At 39.3% G+C, this 16,429-nt stretch overlaps 1 protein-coding gene across 1 annotated transcript in view; it reads left to right on the forward strand.

Annotated features, from left to right (window-relative positions):
• The window catches only part of LOC130696592 (putative histone-lysine N-methyltransferase PRDM6), a 40,516-nt gene that overhangs the window by 12,232 nt on the left and 11,855 nt on the right, over nt 1–16,429 (forward strand). The window contains exons 3-8 of the mRNA XM_057519682.2: nt 1,581–1,758; nt 1,850–2,020; nt 2,291–2,751; nt 2,812–2,860; nt 4,609–4,778; nt 6,729–6,894. Of these exons, the coding sequence (XP_057375665.1) occupies nt 1,581–1,758; nt 1,850–2,020; nt 2,291–2,751; nt 2,812–2,860; nt 4,609–4,778; nt 6,729–6,894 (1,195 nt within the window). The remainder of the gene's footprint in view (nt 1–1,580; nt 1,759–1,849; nt 2,021–2,290; nt 2,752–2,811; nt 2,861–4,608; nt 4,779–6,728; nt 6,895–16,429) is intronic.

Genomic DNA, 16,429 nt, shown 5'->3' on the forward strand with positions numbered 1-16,429 from the left:
GTTTCAACTCACGATGACGCCAGTTCACTTATACGAAACGCTGCCAGTCACTAGTAATCTAACATATAGGTCTGCACAGCAGCAAACTTGGCTGATAGTTAAACACAAACCTGTTGAAGAATTGAAACAAGAAAACCTTGATGGTCGCATCGTTATTTTGACTTTACCTTTTTTCTTGGTTATTAAATTCAACATTCCATGGCGATCAAGGAAGAAGGTCTTTTTGATGGAAATGATCGGCCACCAGGTGAACCAGTTCTCATTTCGAAAGGCATTGCAGAGCAAAAATGATCTGAATATTTCACGGCATCAAACGTCTGATGGAATTGTCCAACAGCCAATAAGAAAATGTACGTGGTGCATCAGTGTATGAGAAAATACCTTTTTGTTGTTTATCTTCGTTCACGAAAACTATTTGACTCGACGTAATGCACTCACTTCTCGAAAAACGTTCGTCGTCTGCCTGATACCTGTTTGTATGCATCTATTCACGATCCAGTATGAAATGCGACACGAAACGTTTGAGAAAAAAAAAATTCACTGAAAGGCTTATCGTTTTCCTGCGTTCTTCAAACCGTAGAAAAGTTGAAATGGTGTCCTGGACATAGTCTAGAGAGATTGTTCTTTGTTTTAATGGAAATGTTTTCCTTTTCAACGCGAAGGCCGTATAAAACACAATAAAATCCAAGTGTGGAGGACACACACGGATTTTCGGTGTGCCGCATGAGAAACTCGTTTTCCTATTGAGGCTATCTCAAAGACTAAAAGAACTTTTATAATTCTATAGTTTGTCGTTCGATTCGACTTTCCACTGTCTGCTTCATATTTCGTTCGGTCTGCACGTACATCGACAACGAGGGGGTAGGGTAAGAAACGAGATAATTATTCAGAACTTAGAAAGGGCATATCAAAGTCAATGGCTAGAAACGACTAGAAACGAAAATCCCAAGAGATTACCCTGCCCAGTAAAGATCCACGTGTTGGAAAAACAACGCTTTAAGAAGGGTTGACAGATGGTGTAAATATGGGGGTGAGTCAATTTTCTTACTCATCCCCCCTGTTTACCCTATCCGTCAATCCACCTAAAAGTGCGGCTTTTCTGCACGTTGTTCTGGCGCCATTTCTTCCAGGACAAGCCTTACTTAATGAGTCATTAAGTGGGTGGATACCCGATAGAACGGTCAAGTTAGTGTCGTTGCACGTTGAACCACAGGGCGCGCCATTTTTTCTCGTGGTGAAGAAATCCTTTCGAATTCATCTCTAGACATCCAAATGGCGACCAGTCTTTTCGATTCATTATTTTGTAAGAAAAAACTAATTTTTTTGCCCTTCTTTCTACTATTGTTGATATATATAATCGGTGAAATCCACCAACAATGGATGTAATCCAGGATACAGCAAATGTTTCTTTTGAGTTGCTTGTTATTTCTTCATTTTTGATGGATGTGATTGACTTGTTTTCTTTTTTTCTCTGTCTCAGTCTTCTATGATATGTCTCGTTCCGGTTGGAATATCAGATTGGTCGATGATGAATGTCATGTCTTGTTTCTCTTTTCCTTCGTTGAACGAACGATGGGTAGATACAACAGCGTTATCACAGCAGCGGTTGCTACGAGGAAGTGACGGAGGTGCCCTGTCTAGCTGGACTTTCGGCCGGAGCCGCAACGCGCAAAGTGCGACACTGCAACTGGGTTCGTTTCCTCCGTCCGTCTCCACTTTTCACTCCGCTCGTCAACGTCGTCTGCTCCAAAATCAAAGGTATGGCAGTTATCCTCGTTAAACTCTTACAAAAAAAAAACTCGATCTACTGGCTTTACAGAATGCATTCAAATGTCCTGAATTTGTACAGGTGAACCCGTTTATGAAGCAGTCCGTCCTATTGGCGCCAATATGGAACTGATTGTTTTCTACCTACCTGGCCTTCACGATGATGACGAGGAATTGCTTTACGGAGGTCTACCTGCCGTTCGTTCTCTTCGTTCGTCATTATTTCGCCGCACAATGGGTCTCATCTTGCAAGGTAGAATGGGCAAAATTTCTTTAATTAAAGCGAATGATGAAGCGCATCTGTTTAGTTAACTAGCCGTTGATGAGTTGCCTTTATTAACTACTGTATAGTCCCAAAATTGGAGTGAGACTAAAAAAGAACTGCTTGACTATACTAACATGGTTCATTAGCAAGTTAATTGACAATCAGCCAACTACAACATCAGGAACGATTAAAGAAAATCTTTTGTGATGTGCATTTATTTCATCTCAACTTGACGTGTGTTGATTGGATTCTAAACAGATAGCCCTCTGGACTTGTCCTTGTCGCTGTTGACGTCATCGTCCTGTTCAGCCTCGTCGCCAACACCTGATGATCAACAACAACAGCAGCAGCAGCAGCAACAACAAAAACAAAAGCAGCAAAATGTGGCTGGATCGAATGTAACCACATCTGGTGGAGCTTCGGATGGCCGTCAATCTGTTTCTAGCGAACAATCAGCTGGATTGTCTTCAGGAGCTGATGAAATGGCCAGCAACACGTCCGGATTGGATGCTTCATCCGACGCTTTAGGGCTCATTCAGAGTCATTTGAGCCATCATCATAGTCTTCATCATCATCAAATGGGAGCCTCGTCTAACGTGGCATCCAACAACGGTGGAGGACGAGGAGGTCGAGCTAGTGGAATGACGTCTGTTTCATCAGCTTCTTCTGGCCGTCCTGCCCGCCAGCGACCTTTGCTTCCTTGCCAGGTATCTTGTCCCGTACAACATATTGCCAAGAAATTCACTCTTAATTTGTTCGTTTCGCAAGTTTGCGGCAAGGCATTCGACCGGCCTTCGCTGCTCAACCGTCACATGCGCACCCATACCGGTTAGTACACAATTTTTTTGTTAAACCTTCGAACATATGAGTCTTTCCCAACAAAACTTTGTTATCCGCGAGTGACAGTGCGGACGCATCTACATAGTCTATAGAACTTCCTTGACATTTTCTGCGTTTTTTTTTTTAGTTTGCTTGTCTTGAGAAACTGGAATTTAAGTTTTTTTTTTTCCATTCTGGAGCAGATGCAAACGTAAAGCAACAAAACCACAATCCCTATATCGTGAAAGGACGAGTTTATTTCTATGACAACTAATGAGAAGATTAGCTTCGTCAACCGTAAAAAATTAGACTTTTTGTTTTTTTGTTTTGTATGATGGGCAAGATTGACATTAGCGACTGTATTGCGAGCTGATGAGTATTGGATTGCGTCGTTTCAGCTTAAGGCTATCAAGGATAGCTTGTCCGGTTTTTTGGGATCCATCAGAAAAGTAACAGCACAATCATTTGTAGCGTGTGTGAGTCGTTCACGCCCTTATTCTTCATCATAACACACGGAAGAAGTCGTAGAAGTGAATCTATTCACCTCCGCACTGACGGCCCTTTTTTTTTTTTTTCTTGATCTAGATAAAGAAAAAAAAAAGAACTTAAAAAAGACAGTAGAGAGGCTGGCAAACTATACCTTTAAGCTACCCACCATCACCGCCAAGGTTGAAGGGAGGATAGCGGCCGATGCGTGATGATGGCCATTGGCTATGCTAGAAAGAAGTTGGTCCCGAAAAACGAGTACCTGTGTAGTCTCTCTCTCAAACGAGTTTAGTTGTATTATCCATCACCCGAAGGAAGGAGACGATATTTCTGATATTTTTCTTTTTTTTTTTTTTCTTCTATTGTTTTCGTTCTTCCATTCGACCAACATTCTCGGGACAACAGCGAATAGGGCGATATGTACACCTGACAAGAGAGACTTGTCCAATGGACCGGTCAAACCAGTTGATCGATTTTTACCCAACGAACGATGACGTTTTCTTTCTTTTTTCTTTTCTTTGGGGATTATTTAAATTTTGTTTTCTTCAGTGGCACCCGCTTTTTTTTTTATTTTTATTTTTTTGCTCCTGGCTTCTTGTTTGCTACTACCAGAGTATACGCAACTGCGCCACATGATGCGACACCTGCTGCTCTGACTGCTGCGCATTTTGGAAAGGGCGGAGAGCACGGGGGAAACAGAAAAAGGCGTGGTGTCTAACAAGAGAAGAAAAATTCAGTGATATTCATCAATAGGAAAAAAAAAAAAACGTTTTCTTTTTCTTCATTGGGAGGTGTGATTCAATCGATACAGTATGAAAAAAAAAAGGGGGGGGTGGGAGGTTGATCTCTTTGGACTTTTTGAATCAGCGCCACGAAGCGCTGAGAGGCGATCGCTCCAACTAAGTAACAAATGGTTTTCATTCCAAGATTCTCGTTTTATTCCTTTTATTTCTAGAAATGGAAATGGCACCGTATAAGACAAGTCTTGTGATGTAATCTGACAAGGAAAAGATTTTGTTTAAAATAATAGAAATCCACCCTTTTATTTCTCTCCATCTCGCCTGTCACCAAATTGGACTGCGTCATGTATATGTTAATTGCGATGATAATTCTATTGATATTTAAATGCATCTTGTTCTTTATTCGCGACACTGTTGCGATTTGATTTCAATAGCGTCAATCATTTTTAATTCTTGTTTTTTTTTTTTGTTGTTTTTTTCCTTCTCTTTTCTGTCTGCTGCGTGTGTCATCTGCTCAACTGGAAAATGCAGGTGAAAAGCCACACGTTTGTGACGTGTGCGGCAAGGGATTCTCGACGTCGAGTTCGCTCAACACGCACCGGCGGATCCACAGCGGCGAGAAGCCCCACCAGTGTCCCGTTTGCGGCAAACGCTTCACCGCCTCTTCCAACCTTTACTACCACCGGATGACTCACATCAAGGTAAATCTCAGTTGATCTTTCTTAAAAAAAAAAAAAAAAAAAAAAAAAAAACCCACCAACACGGTTGAGCAGGTTTTTTTCTTTTCGAGTTACCGGTCTCACCAATTCAATTCTACAATGTGTGGATTGCATATTTAATTCGAGTTGTGAATTTTGGGAAGGCCTAGATTCTCTAGAATTATTTTCTTTTTTTTTTTGTCTCGAATCGCTTGGAATTATTGGCTAGTGAATAATCTGATTTTTATCGAGAATCATTCCATTGGACCGAATACTTCCAATGTTTGTCCTTTTCTACGTCAGATTCCGAAAGAAGTTTTTTTTTTATTTAAAAAAGAATGCGTCCTTTTTCTCTTTAACTTTTGACTTGTTGAGCTCGGTTTTGTAGGTAGCAAAAGCAGGTAGTTTAAAAACGAGGTCATTTCAAAAAAAAAAAAAGAAAAAAAGAAAATTTCCGGATAACGAAATACGAACACGTATTATACGTTGGTATGGTACGTGCATGTAGTGCGCACGAAAGATTTCGACCACGTTTTGTATAAACGCAGCCGTCAGTCATCCCGTCTTCTTGTCCTTTCATCCTCCTATACGCCGATAGGATCTTTACCGGTAGAATGTCGGTTCTGCAACGGGTCCTTCAAGAAGAAAGAGGGTCTTGTGTGACTTGTGGGCTGCCATCAGAAAAAAAAAGGTCCCTCCCCAAAAAATTGGAGAGTTTTGAAAAAAGAAAAAGAAAAGGAAAGACATTGATTTATCTGACTAATTATGGTGATGGGTAGTGGCCGTAGTGATGCCCGTCCATTATATAATCCAAGGATTTTTTTTTTTTTTTTTTTGCTGCTTCTGCTGTTGTTGTTGCTGCCGCTCCTGCAATATTCCCAGGCGATAGTTTCCGTTGATAAGAAATTTTTTTTTCTTTTCTATCCGTGGACGGCGGTGAAGGCATCGGCGGCTTCTTGTAGTTCAAAAGGTTCCGCAGGGTCCAGTACAGCGCCACGATGGCGTGATGAAACGAGTCGTTTCTATTTTCGTGTTATTTATTTTTTTTTTTTCTTTTTATTTTGCCTTCCTTATAGCGATCCGTAGCCTCTTTCCATTCCGACTTTAAGCTGCAAACTGCTGTCACATTTGTTGCCGCTGTCCGTGTCGCCTGTCACATCAGCTTTTTCTCTTTCAAAAATTTTGTGTCCCTTCCTCTTTTTTTTTTTGGGGGGGGGGGCTTTTTGTTGATTTACGTACATCTACGATAATGAAGGTTAGGGGGAGATAAACAAGCGCGTCATTTTCCCTTTTTTATTTGTCGGTTTAGTTTCCCAGATAATCGTTAAAGTCGACTGTATTTGACGTGCAAACACTAGGCTTTAAAAACGGCAGCAATTCAGCCTCCCGTTCGCATATAAAAATTAAGAGAAAAAAAAAAAAAAAGAACGACTTCAAAGAACATTGTTGTTTTCTCGAAAAAATTCGTGTATGTTCCACTTATCCTTGTATAATTTATATATTCGATAGGGATCACATTTGCCAACCAGCTTTTGGAAGGAAGAAAGAAAGAAAAAAAAAAGAGTTGTTACAAGTAGAGTAGAAACGAGTCTATCTAGGGTGTGGACTAGAACATTCCATTTGATGGACGGTAAAAGGGTTAGGTTCATTATAGTGGGTTTTTTTCTTCTTCTTCTTCTTCTCAAGGTGCTTTTATGGCTCGTCGAAGAAAACGCGATTCACAACGATAAGACGACGATCGACTCCCTTTTTTTTCTTTCTTTTTTTTATATCTTTGCTTTATAGAGGTACTAGTGTTGAGCCCTCCCCCTACGATGCTGTTGAATATGTGATAACGATAATAATAATAAAAAAAAGAGAGAACCGTGAACGTGAAAATCATGTAAAATGAGCTAATCTTTTTTTTTTTTTTTTTTCATTTTTTTAATTTTTGAAAACGTTAACACGATGTAGGAGAAACCGCACAAGTGCGCTCTCTGCTCCAAGTCGTTCCCGACGCCCGGGGACTTGAAATCGCACATGTACGTGCACAGCGGCTCGTGGCCGTTCAAGTGCCACGTCTGCTCGCGCGGCTTCAGCAAGCACACCAACCTCAAGAACCATCTCTTCCTGCATACCGGTAAGTCGATGAATATCAATCTACTATTATCGCTAAACAAGTAATTCTTTACGCGATTGCGCTACCGACGTTTTGAAAATTAGCTTTTATCGTGTTTATAAAATAATCACGACAAAACAGAGACGGGGGGGTGAACAACTTGGAACACGTCATTTTTGTTGATTTTTGCATTCGCATCAACATGCAAATTATGGCCAAACTCGTTTAATTCGAGGGTACGTCTTTATGTGCATACATAACTCGTTATGCAATTCTTTTTTTTTAATTCGTCTTCCGCCGATGAAAAAAAGAAGCGAATCACGAAGGTCGTCCTTTTTTTTTTCTTTCTTTCTCAAACGATCTAAAAGAAAAATGATTCGTTCGCTGCTGTACTACCATCGTTTTGTGGAGCAGGTTTTTTTTTTCTTTCTTCTTCTTATGCGTACACGTTCGTGATGATTGTATTCTCATCGGCTCTCTCGTCCAACAATATTTCTTCAACCACCCAAAGACATGGGCTAGTGGGGTTGTGTGAAGGCAAGAAATAATAATCAATGATGAATTATGACGATCCATCGCAGCAAGCGCGCGGATCCAGCGCCCGAGCTAGCTGGCGCAGCACGTTATCATCATCAACCAGTTTTTTCCTTTTTTTTTTTTTTTTTTTCTTTTTTTTTTCTCTCCTTTTCTCCATCTCCTCCTCCATGTGTGTGTCTTGATGTTTTCGAGACTTCCCTTTTCATTTTTTTTTTTTTTTTTTTAGTTTGCCTTGGGCGACGATTTCATATCACGCGCGCTAGATGCTCTCTTCCCCTTCACCGGCCACTTTGAGGGCTCACGGTCTCGTACACGCACTGACCTTTATAGATGGTAGATAGCCGCCGCTCTACCCAATTTCTTGTTCCTTTTTTTTTCCTATTCTAGTATGATCAATCTGTTAAAAAAGAAAGAGAGAGAGAGAGAGCTATATGCTCGAATGAAATAGCTCGTACCCTTTTTTGCCCATTGCATTTGCATGGATGACGCAAGGCAGACACCTGCGCACGCGCGCTAACAACCTGTTCGTCTCTTTTCCTACCCCTTTTTATTTTTTAATATTCACAAATAATAATAACAGACTTGTGTGTTTTTAAACCGCGCGTGTGTGTACTATACGGTTGAGCCCTCCACGTCTCTTTTGATTCTTGACGGGGTGCGTATCAGCTTTTTTGCTTGAGAAAAATTCTTTTTTTGAATGATGATATGGAAACATGGACTGAAAGGGGGGGGGGATATATAGAAAGCGGTTGTGAACAGAAAATTTTCTTTTTATCTCGCAGCTATCTATTTTGTGTGTGTGTGTGTGTGTGTGTGTGTGTGTGTTTGATGTTTTGGTTGAGGGCACGGTCAAATGGTCCATCCGTCCGCGCGTTCGTGAGCTCTTTTTCTTTCTTGCGTGTGGTGTGTTTAGTGGGGTCCGCATGGGTTTTGCTGGAAAAGTTCCTTTTTTTTTTTTTTTTTTCGTTGAACGCACGGCCGAGTAAATTAATGGTCCGAACTTGGAAAGCTTTTCTTTTTTTTTTCTGGAAAAAAAAAAAGAAAGGGAATAAAACTATGATGGAGGGAATAGGAAACAAAAGGTTAGGTATAGAGCGATAGTGTGTTGTCCAATCTATTTCTCCGTCTATGGTCATTTCTCATAAGTCTTTTATTTTTTTTTTTTTCAAGACACCCCCTCCAAGAAAAGAAAGGGGCAGAGAAAAGATTAGATATTTTCTTGTTCTTTATTTCTGAGAACACATCGAATATTTTTCACTATCGTTTGTTGTTAAATAGCCGAAGAATTAGAGGCATTTTTTTTGTTTTGTTTTCAAATTGTGTTCCCATTCCGTACGTGTATACGGTATTGCGCGTTTTGCTAAAGAAACAAAAGAAAAACGTTCTTTTTTTTCCCATGACGGATTCTTGTGTTTATCATTTTGATTTGAATTTGTTTCTCGTTTTTTTCTTCTGAACTATTTCCTTTTCGACTCGTCGACAGCGCAGCGAAAAGGAAGTTTCACATTTCCGGTCAATTTTATTTCTTATTTTTTTTTTTTGTTTTGCTTCTCTTAAATGATGACAAACTTAACGAAACAGATTTAGCAACAATGGCGCATCCGCAACAAGTCGATTGGGATGAAGGGATTTGAATGAATCGAACCGGCACCAACATCGAGATATCGACTAAAAGGAAGTTGAAATGAGAGCATTTAAACTTGAAAAAAACAACACACACACACACACACACACACAAAAAGAAGAATCTATTGTGTTTCAAAAAAAAAAAAAGAGGACCGTTGCGCTGCTACTCTGATATTTCCTACTGTCCGTGTTCTTTTTTTTTTTTTTTTATACACCGTGAAAGAAACGAGAGGAAGGAGCACAACAAGAGGGGAGGTAAAAGAGCATGAGGAGGGGGTCAGGCCTCAATGTAATTTTCACGCACAGCGGGATTCACCTTTTTTTTTTCTCTTTCCTTTCCGTTTTGCTTGTTCGAGAAAAAGACTTTCGGTCGCTCCGATCGTCACGTCTAGCCGCAAAAAAAGGGGGGAGGAAGAAGAAGAAGAAGTAGAAGAAGCTCAAACTCTTAACCCGCCATTTTCAATAGTACATTAAGACTACATAGACACTGAGACGCGGTAAAAGGGGGGAGGGAGTTGTTTCCACCATTTTTCATCCGCATGAAAAACAAAAAAACAAAAAATGTTTTCCCATTTTTACTTATTTTTTATTTTTTTTTCCCGTTTTACGTATTAGCGGCACAAAAGTCTTGTTTGCGGGGTGCTTGTAGCAATTCATTATGATACTTGCTGCTGCTGCTGCTGCTAGAATTTGGTTTACCTCCCTAAACATCATTTTTCACACCCGTCTATCGACCCTACATGTTTTCTTTTTTTTTTTCAAAGGTCCATTGTTTAAAAAAAAAAAAAAAAAAACTGAAATGGGGTCTCTTGTTTTCCCTCCGTAGCTCCCGCTTACACCTTTTGAAGGCGCTGATCATTTGTTGCCGTCCGTTCACGAGTCGTCTATGCATTATAAAACGAGACATTGTTTTTTGTTTTGTTTTCTACTTGTTTTCGGATTTTTATTTCCAACGTCATTGGCTCTTTTAGAAACAAGAAGAAAGAAAATTGGAAAGTGAAACGCAATGTTTTTCAATCGTAAAGCAATGGGTAGACATTTGTAATCGATGTACAGTACCCCGAAAAAAAAAAAAATATGTATCGATAGGGATTAATGATGGTCGTGTTTTGTACTATTTTTTTTTTTTTTTTTTTTGTAAAGTTCAATTTTTTAAATTAGTCTTTGTCTTTTTCCTTTTTTTTTAAAGAGAGAATGATTGTTGGAATGGATGGCGCCATCGTTTTTCAGTAGCTAACGAAGACGATGAACAGAACTTGATTGTTTCAAACTGCCTAATGAGCTGCATTAGAAGCTTTTCTCTTTTTTTTTTTTCTTCTTCTAAATTTTTACTGACATTCTACCGTGGGACATACCTTTGTAGGTCTAGCAACCAAACGAAAGAGATGTGCGTCCATCTCTTTTTATTTGATACCTTCTCATTTGGAATGCGTCGATTGTGTTGGGGCCGTTCAGCTTCAGTCGCATTATCATAAACGGTGTTGATTTTTCGTATTCTAGTGGCAGCATGTTGATGATCCCTCTTTTTTTGAACAACCTTTAATCGTTCAATCCCGAACGATGCGGAAAAAGGAAATTCCTTGAGATCAGAAGACGCGCACGTTGGATGAAGAGAGAAACAAAGGGAAACGTTTCTTTTTCACGTAGCTACATGCCAGCACGATTAAAAAAAAAAAAAAAATGAGGGGGTTGGTAAAAATTGGTTGGTGATTCATTATGAACGTCCGTTACGGCATCTAGACAAATTTCCCTTTTTCTTTCTATATTATTAAATAGATATAGTCTGTTTTTTTTGTTTTTTTTTTTTTTTCTTCTTTAAATTTATATCACACGGGAGGGATCGGGAGGATGTTACTACTAGTACCCGTTTATAAAAGCTAACCATTTGTGCGCTTATCTCTTTGTTTTTTTTTTTTGTTTTTTTTTACTTCCAACAACTATTCCAAAACGGTTCCTCCTCTTGATGTTACAAGCTGGTGGAGAAGTTCAGTTTTTTTTTTTTCATTTTTATTTGACTGATTGGGTTTTGTGATCCATCCATCTCTCTCTCTCTCTCTTCTCCACGGGCTCGTAGCAATACATCGCCGAGAATCAAAGTCGACAATAGTCCGAGGGGGAGGTGGGTGCCGTGAAAACGGTAATTACCCAAGCGATCGGGCACACTCGCTACATAAACCGCGTCCAAAAACGACTCATCTTTTTCTTCTTTTTTTTTTTTTCTTCCCTCAACCAACACATCCGTGAAAATGTGTGTATATTTATAATGAACGCTCACGATGTTTGCGCGTACGCTTACTGATGGGGCCACGTTTGAAACAGGCATTCTTTCATCGGATAACAGCCGCGGATGAACGTTCAAATCGATCAGTCTTGTCCAATTTGTTAAATGTTTTTGTTTTGTTTTTCTTTCTTTTTGGCTCTCGGTTATTTGAAGGAGGTAAAACACTAAGTTTTAAAACAACAGACGGTTTTTTTTGTTTTTGTTTTTATTGTCTGCTCTGTACGAGTCCATCTTTATATTTCGAAAATCCGTGTGGATGTAATGGATGGGAGATCGTGCCCGTAGCTAATTTCTAATTCGAACGTCTATGCAAAGTTGAAAACGATCTTTTTTTTTTTTTAAGGATCATCTCTCGATTTCAGTCTATTTTATTTATTTTTTTTTTTTTGGTTGCTGTTTCCAATACTTTGATTTTCTCTTTTCAAACGTGTTCGTGTTGTCTGCCATGTCACACCTGCACGAATTGCTGGCCGAGGGGATCAGGAGTCGCTGCGAGTCGGGGTTGAAAAAACTCTATTACCACAAAATGAGTCCAATAGTGAGAAACTCATTTTCGGCAACTTTCCAGTTGCACCCAAATTGTTTGACATACAAAAAAAAAAAAACGCACTGTTTTTATTTTTTATTTTTTTTTTTGAAAATCCTTTTTTGTTTAAAGGTCGAGTCGCGGTTCGACCCTCGATAGTAAACAATATGTCTCTGAAATTCGGGGGCGTAAAAAAAAAGAAAAAGAAAAGGCGAACACCAACAGTCGACATGCAATCGTGCAAAGGAAAAAACACGAACATGTGCGACAAATGTTGGGACATTTACCTGCCCTTTGAAAGAATTAAAAAAGAGGGTCGCTTGACCTTAGACAAAAACCGAAATTTTCGTTCTTAAATGTCACCTCGGCAGTCGGGTCTCCAACCACAACGCGAGGGTGAAATGGAAATTTTTTTTGAAAATCAAAATGCGCCTTTGCTTCTATTTTAAACTTTACTCTTTTTTTTTTTTTTTTTTTTTTTTTAGTGTCTTGTAATTTTGGGGACGTTTAAAGTAGATTGCGAAAAAAGCAAATTGTTTTTTTTTTTTTTTGGGGGGGGGGGGGGGTGCTGTTGGATCGAACGGTGTAATCATTAAGGAAGTAGTATTGATTCACATTTTACGTTGAAAACAACCGTCGTAATGAAATAACACGTGGACCGCATTTTTTTTCTTTTTTTTTTTTTTTGTGTGTGTGTGTGTGTGTTGGTTAAATTTGAAATGAATGTGCGTTGAGGTCCGAGCGGATCGCGTGCAACTTTTGCCGTGCGTCAATCTGCTGCGTCCACTTTTTTGAAATTAGATACGGTCTCAAGTTTTTTTTTTTTTTTTTTTTTTTTTTTTCTCATTCCAAGAGTCTCATGGCCTTTTGTCGTGTCTCTGTCTGGACTGTGTTATTTGGACGCAACCGACCAACTGAAAAGAAAAAAAAAAGAAAAAGTATCAGGTGAAACATTTCGAGACTTGTTTTTTTTTTTTGCTTCGCCATCACCAGCGCGCATCTCTTGACAATGTCCCCCCCGCACGCCACAGTCAACTGTGCACATCAGTCGTCGTCCTAACTTCCAACCCCAAAAAAAGAAAAAGAAAAAAAAAGACAATAGTTTTTTAAGTGTGGTCGTATTCACCTGGCGCCATCTCTTCGCCTCATGTTGCCGCGTCGTTTCTCTATCTGGCGTAATAATGCATTTTCTTTCACCACTGCTCTGTGTGTGTGTATGTATGTGTGTGTAGCTATGGGCGATTGTCAGCACGCGGGACGTCGATTCGAAACGGATGATTATGGCATGTTGAAAACGAAGTAGACCCTTGTGAACTCTTTTTGTTGTTGTTGAAATGCAACCGCGTGCCATGCAGACCCCTGCTTTCACCTGTTGCGTAGGCTGTGTGGGTAGTTTACATATTTTTCTTGCTGTCTTGTACGAAGAAACACAAGCGATGGTCGATCGAGGCGCACGCGAAGACGTTTCTCCGACTGATGATGATGATGGTGGTGGCGGCGGCGCAGCAGCAGCAGCAGCCATTCTTGCATCAAGCAGCTCCTATTGAATCAGCGTACCCTGCGGCGGTCCACTTCCGTCTGTCATTTGAATGAAAATTCTTAAGTGAAATCGATCACGACACGAAGACGTGTCCGCAATTGGTCAGAAATCATTTTGTCATGTTTTACAACGTAAACGGAGCCAGCAGCGATTAAGAACAGAAATGCTTGCGTAATATTTGAAAGAAAAAAAAAATAAAGATTTAGGAGGAACTTGAGGAATTAAAAACTTTTTTATTTTTTTTTTTAAAAGATCGTTACCGTTTTTCCCAAACGATCAGACGGGGGGCGTTTAGACGTAATTGACGAATGAAGTCTACTATCCCAAAGAAAGCGCTAAAAATATCTCTCGTCCCACTCGTTGGCATGTTCAAATAGTTCAGCGTGATCGTCTATATTTTTTTTTTTTTGTGTGTGCTGGAGGGATGATTTCCTTGAAATGAGCAACAGCAGCCAAAGGTTATACGACTGCCTTACACTGCGGTCGGGAGGAAGGGGGGTGGGGACGTGAGTTACAGTATTTATCCACTCGTAAAAAAGAGCTCAGGCAACACAGTTTTTTTTTTTTTTTTTTTTTTTTTTAAACATTCCTCCGCTTCTTGTTTTAGCGTTGCGCACACGGAAGGGACGGATAAAATTCCGTTTTTCGTTTAAAGTCTTGCATTCAACGCTACCACCAATTTGCCTTTTTTTCTTTCTCTTTTTTTTTTTAAATTTGAAAGTGAAGATTTTTTTTTTCTCGAATATTAAAATAGATCATTGTTGAATCCAGTATTTGAAACTTGTAATGAATAGACTCGCGCAGATATGCATCATCATCATTATCGTCATCATCACCAGGTGGCTGTGGTGTGTGCACTAATTGCAGGTGTACAGAGACCAAAAGGCAGGAATGTCTTTATGTACTTACAACTATGCCCCTCCAGTTGTTACACACACACAAATTTTTAAGAGGAGATGAGATACACCACCACGCACGCTAAACATGTGTGGAGAAAAAGGAAAAGATGATGAACCCCCACACACGAAAAAAATAGTGTAGGATGTGCAGCACACACCTGTCGGTAACGTATTAACCTCCAATCTCGTGTTTAAAAAAAAAAAAAAAAAAAATTATGGCACTTGCCATCGAGACTTCCATCAAGTCTACATTACTCCATTTGATCAATAATTATCATTTTGAAAGCACCTCTATAAAAAAAAAAATGAATTCTATAATATTTAAATCTCTGTTTAGGATTTTTAAATCGAAATTTTATTGCCCATTTTTTGTGTTGCGTGGGGGGCGGGGGTTCGCATAAGTAATCTTGAAATAGGTTAGTCGTGTTGCTTTTTATTATTACTATTTTTTTTTTCTTCAAGGTTGGGATCATTTCGATGATGGATCGGGTTACCTGGTATCGCTCATGACCATCCGCTTCATAATAAACCACCACTCGTATTGCGTTTTCTTAAGCGACGCGTATCGTTGCTTCGTTTTTACGTCCTCGATTTAATTCGATCACTTGAATTCGTCACAACATTTCACCCTTTTTTTTTTTTTTTTTTTATAAATCAGATATACACCGAGCTGCGTAGAGATCTCAGCTGGGGCATGAGCTGAAGAAGAAACATTTGTTTTAAAAAATGGAATCATGATTGATGGTCTTCCTGCAGCACATAAATCCCGAAAGGCCATAACGAAAAACTTGAGGCTGTTTGAATCGAGAAAACAACTGTAAATTACACCGAGTGCTCGTTGATACCCGCGCGTTAATGAGAGATTTCAGTTAGCCTTTGGCGTTTGTTTCAAACTAGAGTGAATATGATTTACCTCTCTCTCTCTCTCTCTCTCTCGTTCCTTGTAGATCCTCTTTTTTTTTTCATCATCATCATCATCATCGTAAAAACAAAAACAAAAAAATCTTCGTGTAAATGAATGAAAGGGCACTCGATTCACTTTCGGCTATTAATAGGGGATCGCGTGAAATGATTTCGGGCCAGCGCCACATCACTCCCTCCGAAAAAAGAGCAACAGGCTTATTTTTTTCCTTTTAACGAGCGTCCAACTCTCATATGCCCTATTAAAAAAAAAAAAAAAAAAATGTTTTCATAGACGTAGCCTTGTAGAAACTGAAACCACCAACGGCAGAATATGATATGAAAATGAACGAACGATAGCGTGAATTCTTTTTTTCTTTTTTTTTTTTTTTTTTGTAGTTCATCTCTCGCAGCACTGGAGGCAGAATCATCTTGCTCCTCTTGTTTATGTACAATCAAGTGGCAACAGGTGTGAACTATACCTGGATCTTAAAAAATTCATCGTTATCTCATTAAAGGGCTTTTTCTCTTTGGTCGGTCAATCAAAATGAGAAAAATAGAAAGTAGAGCCACGCTATCTTGCACGATCCTCCCCCCCCCCCACACTTTTTTTTTTCTGTATAGGAAGAAACTCAATCACAAGTCGAGCGTGCACCGTAGCACAAATTAATCATTAGATTTGTTTTGCTTTTTTTTTTTTGTATTTTACTTGATTTTTTACCTTTTGAGAAGGGCTGATGATTCTCCTCTTGTAGTGCAGGTGAACGCTATACGTCACGCAAAACCATCATTAAAACATATCAAATAGAGATCGATGTCGCCCATACGGTCCGTTCATTTATTATCAAGTTCTACGTTATTCCCTTTACGCATAGCAATCCTTTAATTGCAATCAGTGTTTCTTTTTTTCTTTTCTTCTCGTAATTATCTAAACCTCATCAAAGAGCTAATGGGAAAATGGGAATGTTTTTTTTTTTTTTTTTTTTCTAAAAAGGGGATTTAAACTTAAATGTTTTAGTTTGATAAAACCAGACACAAACTCGAAATTCGTTTTTTTTGTGTGTGTGTGTGTTCGGGTATTGTTTTCTCTGCTTTTATTCTTCAATGTTGCGGCCAAAAAAAAAAAAAAGCCATTTGTTATTTAACGTCCAGCCTTGTGTTGTAGAGAACAATAAGCGATGGGGAATTATAACAAACGACTTTTAACGTGCACCCATCGATGAGGAAGTGTCTTTGTCTATTTTCGT

This window comes from Daphnia carinata, chromosome 5, assembly GCF_022539665.2.
Source record: "Daphnia carinata strain CSIRO-1 chromosome 5, CSIRO_AGI_Dcar_HiC_V3, whole genome shotgun sequence".
In the NCBI taxonomy this organism is placed as follows: Eukaryota; Metazoa; Arthropoda; class Branchiopoda; order Diplostraca; family Daphniidae; genus Daphnia; species Daphnia carinata.